General features: G+C 38.6%; 1 protein-coding gene and 1 pseudogene across 1 annotated transcript; both read left to right on the top strand.

Annotated features, from left to right (window-relative positions):
• The first annotated feature begins 328 nt into the window (after positions 1–328).
• On the top strand, positions 329–2450 carry LOC149012013 (E3 ubiquitin-protein ligase RSL1-like). The gene is made up of 2 exons (XM_089163381.1): positions 329–1285; positions 1385–2450. The coding sequence occupies exons 1-2, from the start codon at positions 390–392 to the stop codon at positions 1455–1457; spliced, it is 969 nt and encodes a 322-aa protein (XP_089019507.1). The 5' UTR covers positions 329–389; the 3' UTR covers positions 1458–2450.
• A 4537-nt stretch (positions 2451–6987) lies between these two features.
• Positions 6988–18371, top strand: LOC149012014 (putative E3 ubiquitin-protein ligase ARI9; annotated as a pseudogene).
• Positions 18372–18874: the final 503 nt, after the last annotated feature.

The following is an 18874-nucleotide window of genomic DNA, read 5'->3' on the forward strand; positions in this document are numbered from 1 at the left end:
AAGACGATGAGGAGAGAGAGAGAGAGATGATGATGATGATGAGAGCATGGAAGAGAGGCAACTCAAAGAAAGAGTTTCATCCCTCATCTTATTCACAATAGTCTTTATATAACTACAATTTTAGTAAAGTTTCCCAAAATATATGAGAGCCCCTACCTTTGTAACCAAATTACATTCAACCTATTGAACAAAAATTGATTCCTTGACTAGGTGGGACCATCCATCGTTTACTTCTTCAGCAAGAAACACTCCTTGTTAATTAACTAAAAAAAAAAAAAAAAAAAAAAAAGAAGAAGAAGAAAGAAAAGAAAGACTTGTTAACAGGTGTTAGGCACTTCTACTTAACCAGAAGATAAAACTTCCGAACTAAGCAATATCATCCATCATTCATGGCAGAATCAACATCAATGACTGTTTCTGATACTGGCTTCCTCGTGGATGATTTTTATTTCTCGGCAGTAACTAATGAAGATGAACACGAAGAAGTTTTTCCAATCTCCGACGAGAAATATGCAACACAGTTACAGTTTCAGGAGGTTCTGATGTCCTCGTTGATCTCTTCCAACCTCGTGAAACCGTCGCCATCATCATCATCACCATCCAACATGGATGTTAACCTGGATCTTCTTCTGATGAGCCAATTTCAACCGACTACGAGTGAGATTAAGATTCAGAAGGAAGTCGGTGAGTCTTCTGAGTCTCAGAGCTGCTTCTGTGAGATATGCATGGACGGAAAACCTGAAGAAGAAATGTTCAGGGAAGTGTCCACCTGCCGCCACTCTTACTGTAGGCACTGTATCGCCAAACACGTGGCATCGAAGATCCAAGAAAACGCATACCAGGTGAAGTGCCCCGATCCCGACTGTACAACAGTGTTGGAGCCGCATCACTGTCGTTCCATCGTCCCTGACCAAGTTCTCGATCGGTGGTCGACCACTCTGTGCGATTCTCTCATACTTGCTTTTTCCAGGTTCTACTGCCCTTTCAAGGATTGTTCAGGAGTGTTGGTAGTCGACAGCGTTGAAGGTAATGGAGGGGGAACTTCAGCTAACAATATCATTAGGGAATCAGAGTGCCCCTATTGCCGTAGATTGTTCTGCGCACACTGCAACGTTCCATGGCACGCTGGAATTACCTGCGAGGAGTTCCAGAGGTTGGACAAAAATGATACCACAAAACAAGATTTAATGGCTGTTGAACTGGCTAATAAACTCAAGTGGAAGAGATGCCCAAAGTGCAGCTTCTTTGTTGAGAAAAGAGAGGGTTGTCGTCACATTATTTGCAGGTCTCTCCCTCTCACAACTCATGATTGGTTAGCTAGTTATGTATATCGCTGAAATCACATCTTCATTCCCATACTTTTTTGGGTTAATTGTGGTTACAGGTGTGGGTTTGAATTTTGCTATGGCTGCGGATCGGCATGGTCTAATACTCATAATTGTGGCCAAGAACAGTGAACTTCCAAAGCACCAAAAGGTAAGCGGGAGGTGGTGGTGGTGATGGCCGTGGTGGGTTATTAATTAGAAGGAGAGAGTGATTAGGAGCTGATCGAAGTATAAATAAACTAGATCATAATCTCTTAGTCCTACTAGTTGTTTGGGTGAGCGGATGTTACTATAGCATTTGTCGATGATGTGCTACCATTAATGGAGCTTAAAAATTGACTGGATCAATAGATCCTGGCTCGTAGTTCATTAATGTATGCGTCAAGAATTTACTTTTCTACTTTTTTCCCCCTGGATGTATTCTGAAATAGCAAACGTGAACAGCGGAGGGGCTCTCTGTGTCTTCTTTTACAGGTTACATACAGATGGAGAGGGGTGATAGAAAGCATGGAAGGAGGGAATTTAGAATGGGATAACCGACCCACTTCTACTACGCATATCTTGAGCAGCCACAAAAGAGCCAAAATCATCCCATAATATGAACAACCCTTCCACCTTTCATTGAAACTTTTTCCCAGGAACCATCTGTGTAGAGATGATGTGCATTCTGCAGAAAAGGTAGATCCCCTGATGTACCAGCGGGGGTAACCAAAATAGAAGCATTAGAGGGTGACCTATCTAATTTCAGCACTTCATCTACCTGAAATGAACATCGATTGATAATATATGGCACATAGAGAGGCCGTCCAGTAAAGAAAGTAGCATTTCTTGCATGCCAAATGCTCCAACACAGTGAACTACAGATAATATCAACCGTGTTCCTGTCACTGAAATCCTTAAACTTGTCATGAACAAAATGCATCCAATCAAACATATTTTCACCCAGGAACTGAGAAGTATCAATTCGAAGGGATGAAGTACCAGCATAACTTAGCATAAGCACAATGGAAAGGGCAGTGACATGTATATATTTTCTACATTTAAAGCACATATCGGGCACAAAGGATACTCTATTTACGGAGGAGGAGAAACCCTAAGACCTGCTCTAAAGAAACCCTCAGCTCAGGTTGCTGTTGAGGCGGAGAGAACCTGGCGGTCCCCGCCACTTTCTCTTCCTCTTTCTCCTTTCTTTTTTACCTAAAGAAATCCTGAAGAAATCCTGAAGTGCAGGTAGCTCTTTCTCCTTTCTCCTACCTCCTCTTTTACCAATTTGCCGCCGCCTGGATGTGCAAGAAACTCCCCTACAACTTCCTATGCATAAGCCCATGCTGCAACACCATCCACCAAAGATTTGGCTAAGGAAAAGTCACCATTGCCAAAGCACTAGCTCCTCCGTTCTTCTCATGAAGTCAAGTCAAGCGGTGGATTCCTTGGCATCCCTGCACTTCCATTCTCCATATTGATCCAGTAGTTCTTCAAGATGAAGCTTCTTTGCCCCTATGGTATGTTTCTTCTCTGGCCTTGTGGCATGTCAGTCTCTGTTTTGTGGCGAGTATTACTTATCTTTTGAGCTTATTAATTGTCGTTGAAATTATAGCTTTATTTTTCAAATTTTAGTGGGATCGACCCATATCTTAGCCTGGATGACCTTGTTTAATGTATATATGACAATTATGTCAAATTCCTCTCCTTGGTTTGGAACGTTTATGTTCGAACCTTATGTTTCCATGCATTTAGGTATCTCTTTAAATTTTAATGAATGAATTTTTTCTTCTTACCCAAAAAAAAAATCAGGCACAAAGGAGACAAAATAGCATCCCGAACAAATAATGTTGATCCTACTGCCACACCCTCATGACAAAGCCTGAAGAGAAAATGTTAAAATTTGGTAATTGTGGGGATAGACCAAATAGATTTCCAAACATTAGGTAAGTAAGATGTAGAGGCTATAGAACCCTGTGAATCAAAAACATCTGAGTTCTAGATTTAGAGTGGAGACAATTCCACTCCTTCGGTATTATATCACAAAATATAAGGTTTAATTGTAGGTATGAAAATTTGAAGTCTAACCTAATGTACCATCAGAATTAAAAGTATCATTTGTACTTAGGACCAAGTTATACCCTTGCCAGGTAAGGGGAAAGAAAAAGGACCTCCTCGTCTTCTTGGGAGAAAATACTAATTAATTGTTTCCATCTGAATAATAAGTAAAGTATTTAGTTTCATTTCCTTGGAGTAAGGGTTTCAATTGCGTACCGAAACCGTTTAACCATACCGAACCGCGCCGTCTAAAACCACATCGTTCCGCACCATTCAAAATTCGGTATGGTACGTATCAAAATTGAATTTCTTCTAGTACAGTTCCAGTTTCTAGTACTCATACCATCGATATATACTGAAACCGTACCGTATTGGTACCGTACCAAATTAAGGGATATAAATGTAATTTTACAATTAAAACACTTTACCTTTACCCTGTCCCTAATTCTGTGTTTCAGTTTTTAGTTTCATCCTTCACTCATCTTCTTTGATTTACTTGCTTTGTCTTTGTTAATATCAGATTCTATCCATTGTTTAATCGCAATTTCATTAGGATCTTAATGAACTAATAACTGAAGTGGCATGGGTTCGTTCATATCAAATTTGTACCGCACTAGATACCGTGTTTAAACCTTTTTCTCGCACCGATTTAAAATTTAAACCATACCGCACCGTTTTTACAAAAACCGAAACCGTACCGTGTAAATTCGGTATGGTACGGTTCTAGTTTTCGATACACAAAGTTGGTACCGAATTATCAAAACTGTACCGATTGACACCCTTACCTTGGAGGGATTATCTTGACCAACATCTTATAAGCAATACTCTTATTCTTAATACATAAAAATCATTTGTTCTAAAAAATAATATTTTAATTAAAAAAAAAAAGTCTCTTACAAGCATGGAAACATTTCAGCGAATTTCGCTTGAAATTTGGTGAAATTTGCCCAATTCGATAGTGGGCTAAAGAAAAATTGAAGCGAAACGATTTTTGCCAAAAGTCATGGGATATCGTCGATTTTCCGATGAATTGGCGAAATACTGACGAATATCGCCTGAAATTCCGAATCTCCATCAATCCAAGCCTCCATTCTTACTGGTTATCTGCAGTCATAGATAGAATAGGAAAACATAAACCAATAAAAGCTAAACAAAGAGGGAAAATGAAACGCTTTAGTCAATATTTCCCAACAAGAAGAAATCGATGTTGGAGCAAGGAGAAGAGAAGGATTTGCAGATCCGCCATGGAAGTAGCAGGGGAAATAACAAATAGAGGGTTGAATTGAAATTGCTGAGAAGAAGAGACCCATGAGTCCAAGACCAAACTCCTTGATCACAAATAAAAGGTTGAAAAAAGCAAAAGGATTTTTACCTCTACAAACCTAACGATCGCAAACAAGAGAAGGAGAAGAAGCCCGAAAAATGTTGACCTCGGTCTGCAATGGTGGTCTGCAACGGTGGATTGACAAAACCATGAAACCCTTCAATAATACCACATTAGGTTTTGGATTAGTGATTAAATTTATTGCTTTTGATTTCCTCACTTGACACATGTCGATTAAAAGCATTTTCATCATGATGTGGTGTCATGTCAAGGCTTTTAAGCTATTTTTTCTTCATGGGTTACTGATTTTACCCTTCATGCTGCACAAATGCGCTCGCGAATGGGTGAACTTGGCCAAAACTTCACACCTTGCTTACAAGTCAGGTGGTTCTTCTTTTCTTCTCCTTTTTTTTTCTTTTTTTTTTATTTTTTATTATTATTTTTTAATTACTAAAAGTTGAGACTTACTCTAAAGTATATCCCTCGGGGGGGGAAGCGGGGGGGGGGGGGGGGGGGGGGGGGCGGGGGGGGGGGGGGGGGGGGGGGGGGGGGGGGGGGGGGGGGGGGGGGGGGGGGGGGGGGGGGGGGGGGGGGGGGGGGGGGGCCGAGGACCCCCGTGTGGGAGGTGTTGGGCCTTTGCGGGGGTGGGGGGGTGTGTCTGGGGGGGGGGTCTGGGTTGATGTCTTTTGGTGGGTGTGGTTGTTTGGTGGGTTGGTTTTGGGGGGGGGAGGTGGGGGGGGTGGGGGGAGGGGTGGTGGGTGGGTGTGGGTGTGGTTTTGGTGTTTGTTGTTTTTTTTTGTTGGTTGTTTTTTTTTTTTTTTTTTTTTTTTTTTTTGGTGTGTTTTTTTTGGTGTGGTTGTTGGGTCTTTGGGGGTTGGTTTGGGTTGGTTTTTTTTTTTTGTGGTTTTTGTTTTTGTTTTTTTTGTTTTTTTTTTTTTTTTTTTTTTTTTTTTTTTTTTTTTTTTTTTTTTTTTTTTTTTTTTTGTTTTTTTTTTTTTTTTTTTTTTTTTTTTTTTTTTTATTTTATTTGTGTTTGTTGGGTTTTTTTTTGTTGTTTCTGGACGCGTGATGTTAAGCTTTCTTGATTTAGTCACTTTCTCATGTGCCACGTAATTCATAACATTGTTTTGCTTTATACGGATTAAACCAATCAGAGAGGAGAAACCATTCAGGAAGAAGCGAGCTAGAAACCATTTAAATTCCTCAGTGTCTGTGGGAGAAGCAAGAGGAGTTAAGCACTTGTAATACTGTAACCAGAAGATATTTGTTCCGAATTAAGCAAACATCATCCATCATTTCTGATAACGAGAATATATAAAATGGACCGAACCAGATGTAAGTTGGACCGAACCAGTTCTGAACGGACCAAATTGACGATCGACCACAGTTATGGTCGATCTACGAATGAGCAATATGGGAGAAACCTGAATACAACCCTAGATGGACTCAACAACAAGAGTCCATATGGGAGTCTAAACAGGATTTTAGTTCGAGACAAAACACTACGAAATTTTAGTTCAAGACAAACTTGAACACTACGAAATCTAAAGAACCCTATAAAAAGCAGATAAGCGAGGGAAAGAGGTACACTAAATAGAGATACTGTTACTATTTTATTGTTTGTTGCATTCCTGTTCATTCCGATTGAGGAGAATTACGCAGCAACAATTTCATGGCAGAAACAACATCAAAGGTTGTTTCCGATGATTTTAAGTTATCGGCACAAACCAATGAAGAAGTTTTTCCAATCTCCGACGAGAAATATAATTTCATGGCAGAAACAACATCAAAGGTTGTTTCCGATGATTTTAAGTTATCGGCACAAACCAATGAAGAAGTTTTTCCAATCTCCGACGAGAAATATAATTTCATGGCAGAAACAACATCAAAGGTTGTTTCCGATGATTTTAAGTTATCGACACAAACCAATGAAGAAGTTTTTCCAATCTCCGACGAGAAATATAATTTCATGGCTGAAACAACATCAAAGACTGTTCCCGAAATTATAATCGTCGATGATGATTTTTATTTCTCGGCACAAGCTAATGAAATTGTAATCCTCGATGATGATGACGACGAGAAATATGCAACAGAGTTACAGTTTCAGGAGGTTATGACGTCCTCGTTGATCTCTTCCAACGTCAGGAAACGTTTGCCATCATCATCATCATCACCATCCAACATGGATGTTCTTCTGATGAGCCAGTTTCAACCGACTAGGAAAAAGATGAAGATGAAGATGAAGATTCAGAAAGAAGTCGGTGAATCTTCTCAGTCTCAGAGCTACTTCTGTGAGATATGCATGGACGAAAAACCTGAAGAAGAGATGTTCAGGGAAATGTCCACCTGCCGCCACTCTTACTGTAGGGACTGTATCACCCAATACGTGGCATCGAAGATCCAAGAAAACGCATACCAGGTGAAGTGCCCCGATCCCGACTGTACAACGGTGTTGGAGCCACACCACTGTCGCTCCATCGTCCCTGACCAAGTTCTCGATCGGTGGTCGACAACTCTGTGCGAATCTCTCGTACTTAGTTTTTCCAGGTTCTACTGCCCTTTCAAGGATTGTTCAGGAGTGTTGGTAGTCGACAACATTGAAGGTAATGGACGAGGAACTTCAGCTAACAATATCATTAGGGAATCAGAGTGCCCCTATTGCCACAGATTGTTCTGCGCACACTGCAAGGTTCCATGGCACGCTGGAATTACCTGCGATGACTTCCACAAGTTGGACAAAAATGATACCACAAAACAAGATTTAATGGCTGTTGAACTGGCTAATAAACTCAGGTGGAAGAGATGCCCAAAGTGCAGCTTCTTTGTCGAGAAAAGAGATGGTTGTACTCACATTATTTGCAGGTCTCTCTCTCTCTCTCTGTCAATGTCACGACTCATGATTGGTTAATTAGCTAGTTATGTATATAGCCGAAATTAATCACATCTTCATTCTCATATTTTTTTGGGTTAATTGTGGTTACAGGTGTGGATTAGCATTTTGCTATGGATGTGGATCGGCATGGTCTACTAAACATATTTGCCGAAAACCGAAAATTTCCAAAGCTCTAAAAGGTAAGCGGAAGATGGAGCTTACACATTGACTGCTTCAAGAGATCCTAGCTCGTAGTTTATTTATGTATGCGTGAAGAGTTTTCTTTTATACTTGTTTTCCCTGGATATAATATGAAATGGCGAATGTGAACAGAGGAGGGACTCTGTATCTTCTTTACATGTTATTGGCATCGTACCAATCCTTGAATCCTTTACTTGTGTTTGGAAGTTCCCAATGGCTTTTCTGACTCAATTTCTCAATTTTACTCCCCTCAAAAAAAATAAAAATTACACATTGTTGATATGGTCTATTACAACAATTCTCAATTTTTATCGGTTGTTATGCCAATATATTTGATTGATGCATATGAATAAAACTGGATACATAGGATACTAATTACATACTAATATGTTCGACATCAATATCTTCATGATGGATAAGGCATTTAGAAGACCCATGTCATTATTAGATTATGATTCCATCACAGATTCAAGCACTAAAGATTGATATTTTTTTTGAGTTTTTACGGTTTTGCCTCAGGTGAAATTTGAGCCAGCTACGTTGGTGTCAAAAATTACTATTTACCTTAAACCCCAAAAAAAAAAAAAATTACTATTTACTCAACTTCAAGACAGTTATTTGATTCTGTTATGCATAAGAAGAGGGAGGAAGGTGAGAGGGCGGTGGTCACTATGACTCACAGGGGAGGAGGTGTGGTGGTGGTTTTTGACGATGGTGGGCGCTTTCCTACAAGGTATAGGAATAAGATGGGTGAACCACCTATGAGTTGGGTAAACCGATCATTACAACCCCTAAGGGCATTATGGTCATTTACATAAAAAATTTGAATGACTTAAACAAAATCAAGTAGTTGTGGATAACTCGTAATATAAAGTGGTAAACTATAATTTTTTGCACTATAAGTGGGATGCCAGAAATTTTACATAAATTATTAAAAAAACTCTCTTTTTTAATTTAAGCAAAGCATTTAAGATTTTATTAGAATTATAATAAATAAATAAATAAAAGAGAACTCACGATTTACATTTAGGCCAAAGAATTGGAGCTTTTTACATAGCACCCATTATTATTTGGGTGAAACTAGTGTTCCCCTCCCCCATCTCCCACTATTGTGGCTTAAATTATATGATATTCACATTTAATTACAAGTTATTTGCATTTAGGAATTTTTGTTAGGGCCTGTTTGATTGCATGAGTCTAAAGATTTCAAATCTATGGAGTCATAATTTATAAAATTAAATGTTTGGTTGTGGAATGAAATCTGTGGATTCATCATAAAAAACTATTTGATCGACGTGATTTTTGTGAATGTGCAAATATATAGCTTTTTTGAAATCTCTGGATTTCACCACTTACCCATAAATCTACAGATTCACGTTTCTAGTGTAAAAAATTGAATATTTAGATTTCATGAATTTAGAGAATTTTACAACCAAACGGGTATAATTCTCAGATTCATGAATCCAGAGATTTTAAAATCTCTGGATTCATGTAACCAAACAGGCCCTTAAGTAAAGCCATTACCTCCATTTAACTCATTTAAAATTTGAAATTTAAGTTACCGAAATACACTGTGTAGTAAAATTATCTAAATACCCATAAGTGAATATCTCTTTGCCCATCGCTTTCCTATCCCTCACTAAGAACTACGTAAAAAACCACCACACCCCCTCCTCTACCTAAGATCATTGCCCCCATTGATTTTCACCCCGCCAAAATTCACCTATCGAAAATCACTCGATGTTTCAAGTGATTTTTCAATTATCGAAAGACAAACGAATAGTTGATGGAGATGGAAACCCAGTAGAATGTTCAAACTGAAAAGGATTGATTTATTGGTCAATATGGTTTTGTAATTAAATCACATGATATTGTTTGTTTGTTTGCCAATCCCCTCCCATCCATATCCATAGGAAGTTTCCCGCAGTTCTCCACTTGACTTGGGTCCTCCACTCCTCCTCTCATAGGGTCTTGTGGAAGAGGACGAAAGAGAACACTAAAAAGAAGAGAAAGTTGGAAGGCAAAGACTAGGAGAGAATGAGATAAGTCATCAATTTTGCCTTTTAATTAAAGCGTTTAGATAAAAAATTCTTCTAGGCAATTTGGCGAACACCTCACCTGCTCCACCACGAGTTTGGTAATTTCTTCCAAAGTTCCACCGAAACCCCAAAGACCCACAAAATAGTGAAACATTGATGGAGATAACTGAGTCCAGATCTGCAATCTTGATGGAAAGCACATTGTACTATCTGGACGACTTTTTACATTGTGTTCCCCCGACGACCACAAAATAAAAGTGAGGCCACAAGGTACTGTTGTGAGTCCTACCCCTCTTAAATTATTTTATTTTATTTTATTTTACTTGTAAGTCTTACCTGATTTTGTGGCTGAGAAGTGTAAGGGTTATCAAGAGAGATGATCCAAACAGAGATTACAAGCAAGAATTTTTGGGAATTTATCACTCAAGAGACTACTCATGATTGTAGATGGGATTCTGACAATAGTTCAAACCTTAGCATCTACTGCATTGTGTGGAATTATACACTTGGTTATTGGAGGACAACCTTTGCTGATTCTTGGAGTTGCTGAGCCTACTGTGTTTATGTACACATTAGTTTTCTTTTCTAACCTAAAATTACGATCATGCCACAAATGTTGGAAACTTGCCATCTAGTCATTTAGGGTTCAAAAGTCATGTAAAGTGGGAAGCCGGAAGAGGAGGAGAGAGAAGCTCTGACATCAAAATTTAGGGTTTTCGTTTTCCCTTGTTCCATCGTTGGAACATGAAACCCTAACTACATTTTGCCTCCATTTCTCCTCTGATGAACCTTAACGTTTACACTTCTTCCTCTCCCTATGCCTACTTTGTGAGATCTGGATAGCATTTACTCCACTGCTTATGTTCCCGAGCACGAAGAACAAGATTTCGTTGCCCGGATTTACTTGTTGTTACATCTTCATTTTGAAGTTTGGCGATTGGAAGGTGATCTATTTCTTCACTGTACTGCCTCCTTTACTTCAGATCTGACATTTTGAGTCCCAAGATACACTTGTTACGGATCCAGCTTCTTTACCTCCTTGGTATTTTCACATCTCCCCTTTCCATTTACCACTTGAAGGATCAAGGTCAGCATGCAACCCTCTTTCTTATTCTTTTTGTTTGTAATTTCTTACATCTTATTTTCATCTCGCATGTATTTTTCAATAAATTTTGCTTTCCCTGTGCATGCATGATCTTCTTGGAAATGTTTTCTGTTGCATATTTACCTGCATATATTTCTTTGTGGTGCTTGATGAGTTTTTAGAGTATGAATCATCATGACCCTATACCATCTAGACTTCCCCTCTACCTCTCTTCACCATCCGGGACTCTACAACTTCTCCCTCCGTTCACCCTTCACTGAACATGACGGCGATAGGATATCATCAACACCTATGACCTATTTTCAGCATCTCCTAATCTCTCCAAGGTCCCTCAAGATGTCCACATTCATCCGATGCTGTTTCCTCCTTGGTGCTATATTTAGGAGGAGATGGATTTGCTCTCCTCATCACTTAGAACTACTACATCAGTTCTTCTACACTTTTTGTGTTGATAAAACGGTGGTCAGAACCTTTGTTGATAAGGTATTTATGGCAAATGCATCTTCTTCTTCATCCATCCCTCACATTCATTCTGATTACCTCCACTTTCTCCCCCAACGATCCTACTACGAAGAGATTAGCCACTAACTTTGCAGCTAAAGTCGATATCCCTGTTCGTCCTATCAGTAAAGTGCCACTATCCTCACAAAAACTCAATGAGATTAAGCAGGATCTCAAATTTACTATCATCCGTTGGGTCCCTGATGGAGTTCATATTACTTATTCGACCTTCCAGAAGATGGTCCAAGGCGGCTGGAAATCTAAATCAGTCAAAGTCGATGGATTTCACCTTATCGAAGGAGCTCATGACAAATTCATCATTAAGTTCGATCGAGCCAGAGATTTGAATGTGGTTTTATTTTCTCAACCTTGGTATTATAAGAATCACATTATCTTCCTGCAGCCTTGGGATCAATCTATTCCTGCTCACCTATCAACCTTCTCCTATGGCATTATGTGGGTTCAGATCACCAATCTCCACTAGAGTCTTCACAAAAATGAAATCCTCCTGGATCTCTTCTCTACTGTTGGCCATGTCCTAGAAATTGAAAACCTTGTTGGTATTGTTGCTTCTAACAACCTCCATGCTGCTCGAGTAGCCATCCCTCTTAAACTGGATCTTGTCACCTCTGTCATTTTCGAAATCACACCAAACAAAAAACAAGTGATTTACTTCAGCTTTGAATATCTCCCATCTAACATTTGTCCTAATTGCATTAGAATAGGACATAAATGTGTTGAATGCCCCTTCAAAACTACTAAGGAATTGACTCAGTCCATTTCCTCCATCAAAGTAGCCCAGAATCTGAAACTAGCTCTCCCCAAAGTTGCCATACCTGCGAGAATAGCTAGCCTTTTTGTTGAAATCGCAAGAATCTATGATGATCTATTTCTTGGTTCCCTACCTTTCAACCCTACTGATTTGCAAGACATCCCAAATCCACCCATCGAAGCCCCATACTCCAAGGAAAGACAACTCAGCATTCTGAAAACATTTATGTGGTTAGCTCATACTCTTAACCTTGAAATTCCCAGATATCTTAATCTGAATGATCCCATTCCAGTCAACATTATCAAACCTTTAAGAGATTGTGGACAACCAAATGACCAGAAACTTACTGATTTTGAGAGCATGGAATTCTCTATTGCTCAACCCTCTGAATATAACTCCCAACCCTTTACTAATCTCACTCTGGCTACTTCAACTGATCCCCACCCCTCGAGCAACCAATGCTCTGCTCCCACATTTCAATCCCCACTCTTCCAGCACTTCCAATGGATGATCCAACAGATTCAAAACCAAAGTTCTCAATCAAATAACCCTTGACATCTTACAAGCAAGAACTTTGTTGACAACCAGAGTGTATTTCGAGCTACCGGATCATCTACTGTCACACAAGTTCCTCCAACTCTTCCTCAAGCCAAAAGAAAATGTGTTATCAAAGAACTTGGTAATGCCCCTGAAGCTTCTGAGATACTCCAAAGGAAGTTAAAGACTGTTCATGATGTTTCTGAGGTGATGATGGCTGACCGCAAACTGCCATCAAAGGAGCCATGATTCTCTATTGCTTGAATTGTCGAGGGATTGGCCAACCCTCGACTCAAAAGAAATCAAAGTCAACATCCAGAAATTGAGGCCACAGCTTGTTTTCCTTTCTGAAATTAAAAGCTCTGCATTCAACCCTTGTCTTTTTTCTAGAACATTAGGATTTGATTCCCATTTTGCTGTCCGTCCACTTCATGGAAGTGGAGGACTTTTCTTATGTTGGTCATCTGAGATCAAACTTGATGTATTGTGGTCCTCGGATTGGTGCATTCATACTCTTGTAACTTACAAATCTTTTCAATGGACTACTACTTTTCTTTACTTGAGCTCTTATGGTAACATTAGGAAATATCAATGGTTAACACTTCACAACTTAGCACAATTTGTTGATAATGCTTGGCTTTTGGGGGGAGACTGGAATTCATATCTTTTAGGTAAGGATAAACTTGGGGGTTTATTACTTAAACAACATCGCACAAAAGAATTTCAAAACTTCACCTTCGATGCTAATCTCTGCTCCTTACAAGCTCATGGTAACCAATTTACATGGTGTAACAAACAAAAAGGTAGAAAGACAGTGGAAGCTATCCTTGATAGATACCTAGTTAACCCCCTTTGGATCAATTCTTTCCCTGAAGCCTTTGTCAAACACCTCATTGTAACAAAATCTGATCATTGTGCCATCATTCTTCACCTTGATCCCTTACCTCCCAATAATAGAAAACCCTTCAGATTTGAGAAATTTTGGTTGCTTGAACCTTCTTACTTGAATATTGTGAACAAAGCTTGGTTGACTCATTTCCATGGATCTCCTTCCCACATACTCACATCCAAACTTCAAATACTTCAACAACATTTAAAAAAGTGGAACTGGTCTCATATTGGAGACCTACATAAAAAGGAATCTCAGATCAGATCAAACATTGAAAATCTCATGAAATGTCCACTGAATCTCCGAGATTTAAATTGGGAAATTCAAGAAAGAAAACTCCTTGCTTTACTTAGGTTGATACTCAACCAAATTGTTCTCAAATGGTCTCAAAATCTAGAACTCAGTGGGTGCAACTGGGAGATAGGAACACCAAATTCTTCCACACCACTACCATGAAAAGAAGGGTCAGAAACAGAATCAGATTCATCAATTTTAATGGCATCAGTTGTGATGATCATAAACTGATTGAAGCTACCTTCATTTCCCACTTTAAAGCCGTATACACTTCCTCTAAACCTTGCTTTGAAGATACATATTTTGATCCCATCAGAAACAAAATCTCAACAGATCACATCAACATTTTGAACTCCCTTGTTACTGATCATGAGATCCATAAAACTCTACTTAGTATTCCTGATCAAAAAGCCCCTGATCCCGACGGTTTCTCTAGTGGTTTCTATCACTCATCCTGGGAGATTTGCAAGAAAGACATTACAGACCATGTCCACAATTTCTTCAGAACTTCATCATTCTCTACTTCCATCAATCACAGCTTTATCTCACTCATCCCTAAAGTGGACATTCCATCTCCTGTAAATGATTACAAACCAATCAGCTTGTGTAATGTCAGCTCCAAAGTCATCACTAGAATTATGGTCAATAGAATCAAGCAAATCCTTCCCAACATCATCTCTTTCAACCAAAATGGTTTCATCAAAGGTAGACACATTTAGGATAACATTCTGATTGGACATGAGATGATGCACAAAATACATCAAAGAAAAAAAAGGGAAGAGGGGCATCATGGCTGTCAAACTTGACATGAGCAAAACATACGATAAACTTGAGTGGAATTTCATTGAGAGGGTGCTTAAAGCCTATGGGTTTCCTTCCAATTGGATTAGTTGGATTATGTTCTGTATCACATCCCCTCAGCTGTCTATCCTCATTAATGGCAACCCTTCCAACTTTTTCAAACCTGAGAGAGGTCTTAGGCAAGGAGACCCCCTATCCTCTTACATCTTTGCTTTATGTGCTGAAGTTCTCTCCACCCATATCGAGGAAGCTAGATGGAAAAACAAAATTAGAGGTATCAAACTCAACAAATGGAGGTGAAAATTTATCTCACCTCACATTTGCTGATGATCTTATTCTCTTTGCTCAAGCAAATCATAAAGAGGTGGCTTACTTTTACAAAATCATTAGCCAGTATTGTGCGGCTTCTGGTCAAGCTTTGAATACCCAAAAAACTAGAGCCCACTACAGCAAAAGTACCCCCAACCATATTCGAAATCAGCTTAAAGAGAAATTCAACTTGACCCCCACTTTTGATTTGGATCTTTATTTGGGTATTCCTCTTTTCAGTGGGAAAATCAGGCAGTCACATTGTTATAATCTTATGCAAAGGGTTAACAATAGACTTCAAGGTTGGAAGGCCAAATTATTGAGTTACCCTGGGAAAACAATTTTGATCCAATCTGTTACTCAAGCCATGCCAAGCCATTTCATGTCATGTTTCATCCTCCCAAAAAAAACAATTGCATCATTAGAAGTTGCCAACAGAAAGTTTTTTCTAGTCTAATGGAGACAAAAGCCACATTCATACAATTGATTGGAAAACAATCTGCCAACCCAAATGCAATGGTGGATTGAACATCAAAGACCTTGAAGCTTTCAATTTTGCCCTCATTGCAAAGAAGGTTTGGGAATTGATTACTGAAAAAGATTCTTTGTGGTTTAGAACTATGAAAAACAAATATTTCAAGAATTGCAACTTTCTTCATGCTCAAGTGAAAAAGAATGCATCCTGGGGATGGAAGTCTTTGATTAAAGTTCGTGATGCCATCAAGAATAACATCTTCTATCAGATTGGTGATGGACAAAACACTGACCCTTGGTCACATAGATGGATTGATCCATCTATCAAGCAGCTATCTTTACACCCCTTGCCTATGAATGCCCCTTGCAAGATCTCGGATTTTATCAATCAAGATACATTTTCTTGGGATTCTGAGATCATTCACAAATGGTGGAGTCCAGAACTTGCTCAATACATCTTAAACATTCCACTTCCTCTTTCAAGAAAAAGGGATCGAATCATTTGGGATCAAACACATTCAGGGGACCTTACTGTGGCTTCAGCATACAAGCTTCTTACAAATCATTCAATGCAGCTGACACAACTTCACTGGAGAAAACTATGGAACCTCCCTCTCAATCCTCGAGTCTCTCATTTCACCTGGAAGCTGCTGCATAAGAAACTTCCTACCCCTTCTCTATTAGCCAACAGAGGATGTAATATCACGGATAAGTGTCCACTGTGCCCATCCGTCAATATTGATCTTAACCACATCTTTTTGAAATGTGATTTTGTTAAACAGATTTAGAACAGATACAAGATCGGTTGGTGGAATCAACACTCAGATACTTGTGAACAAGTAGCCAATTGGATCTCTAAGTCCAAGCATCAGTTGCTCAAAGTCCAAGTACTTTCCCTCCATCTTACAACACTCTGGATTATTTGGTCCAATTTCAACAAAGCTGCATTCGGCGAGTCAAGCAAAACAGCAAAAAAATATCTGATGGCTTGCTCATACCCTGAACACAGAATTTCTGCAAGCTATAAGTCATAGAAGTGGTGACATAAAAAGAAGAAAGTACATTCGTTGGAATACTCCTCCTAGAGACCACATCAAATTCAACACTGATGGATCATCTATGCTTGATCCAAACTACAGAACTAAGGCTGACATTGGAGGCGTTGCTCAAGATCACAATGGTACTCATCTTCTTAGCTTCGCTTACCCATGTGGAGACATATCTGCACTTCAAGCTGAAGCTGAAGCCTTAAAGAGGGCTATCCAATTAGCCATTTCAAACAAGTACAGGAAAGTTATCTTTGAAGGAGATAATGAAGCCATCATACACCTCATCAACCAGCAGCAAGCGCCGGTTCCTTGGAAAATCAAACACATTTTGGATGATATATTACTCCTAAAAGATAACTTTGAATCTATCTACTTTGCTCACACCCTTAGAGAAGGAAATTTCGTGGCTGATAGACTTGCTACTTTTGCAGCCATTTCACAATCCCCCATCCCCCATCCCCCCCCCCCCCCCCTCTTATCCACTGGTTCTTGTTTTATGATACTTCTGGCTGTAACTTCCCTCGTGGTTTTTCCTTTAAATAAATTCCATTTAATACCAAAAAAAAAAAGTGTTTATGTACACATTTATGTTTAACTTTGCAAAAGATAGACCTGTTCGCAGTTCAAACCTTTTCCTAGCATAGAATTCGTTGGCATCTTTCCCCTAATGGTCCTAGTCTGGACTGTTGTTTCCTACATACCAGCTCGCAATGTCCCCAAAAGAATTCCTTGGTGTCTTTCCAGCCCAAATCCATGGTCACCTGGTGCATGTGAGAATTGGACTGTCATTAAGGCATGCTTTCTTACTTAATTTTTTGGGTAAATATCAATTACCTCCCCTCTTAGCTGGACAAATAGCACTTACACCCCCTCTTAGCTGGATAATATCACTTACCTCCCCTCTTACCTAGCAAATATATCAAACACCTCCCCTTTGTTAACTTTTTCGGTTAAATTTAACTTTTACCGTTAAATAATTTTCTAAAATCCTAAACTGCCCTTGGCTAAATATATATATTTTTTATTTTAAACCCTAAATTACCTTAATTACGCTAACAATTAAACTACTAAAATTTCCTCAATTAAAAACCAAAAACCATAATTAAAACTTAAATTATTAAAAGCCCAGCATACCCTTTTTCTTCTTTTTTTTAAAACACGTATTACTATCAAGTAAAATTAAAAACACTTACTACTATTTGGGTTTTTTTTAATTGTTTGATAAATTTTTTGATATATTGGGCTTTTAATAATGAAAGATAATTTGGGTTTTAACTATGGTATTTTGATTTTTAACAATTATTTTAATTGAGGGTAATTTAATATTTAATTGCTAGAGTGATTAGGTAATTTAGGGTTTAAAATACAAAAAATATTTTTAATCCAAGGGTAGTTTGGGGTTTTAGAAAAATATTTAACGATAAAAGTTAAATTTAACCGAGAAAGTTAACAGAGGGGAGGTGTTTGATATATTTGCTAGGTAAGAGGGGAGGTAAGTGATATTATCCCATAAGGGGTGTAAGTGCTATTTGTCCAGCTAAGAGGGAGGTAAGTGATATTTACCCTAATTTTTTTTATCCCATTTCATAAGCCAACAAATTATAGCTAGGTCCATTTTGCCTTACTAGGTATTAATATGACTAATTTAACTCATAAAACTGATAGGATATGCCAAATGTGCCTCTTCTTTACATAATTGGAGCTTTTATTCCAGCCACAATGATTGCAGTGTTGTACTATTTTGACTATAGTGTAGCTTCTCAACTGACTCAGCATAAAGAATTCAATTTGAGAAAGCCAGATTTTTCCATTATGATTTACTTCTTTAGGGGTTCATGATATGAAGTTCTCTCACATCATATGCTTTCATAGCTCACACAAGTGTTGTTTTTAATTTTTATCATACATGTATTATAGGTCATATTACCACATCTTTGGAATTCACACAGAGCTAGGATCTATTTGATTGTTGAGGATCCTCTTGAGTTTATCCACCAGTCATGGTTGATCCAGTAGTTGAATTGAATGTTACTTGATGTTCTCGGAATTATTACTTTTGTCTATATTTAGCTGAAAATTGAGTCACTGATGTATTTTTCCATACAAAGCTCAATTCAACAGAGCCTTATTACACATAAAGGGGTTTAGCTACATAAATCCTATTTTTTGTTCCTTTCGATTTGTTAATTGTGTAATCAAGGAAAAAGATGTGAGATTTAGGAGGAACAAGAGGAGATAACGTGGTTCGGCCAGAGGCCTACGTCCACGGGAAAAAGGAGGCTTCTTTAGTTTTCATTTAATACTAGGGTTTTACAATGATCCACAATTTATAGGCTTATTTC

Source organism: Hakea prostrata, chromosome 7 (assembly GCF_041222555.1).
Source record: "Hakea prostrata isolate BN-2017 chromosome 7, UWA_Hpros_2, whole genome shotgun sequence".
Taxonomy (NCBI): Eukaryota; Viridiplantae; Streptophyta; class Magnoliopsida; order Proteales; family Proteaceae; genus Hakea; species Hakea prostrata.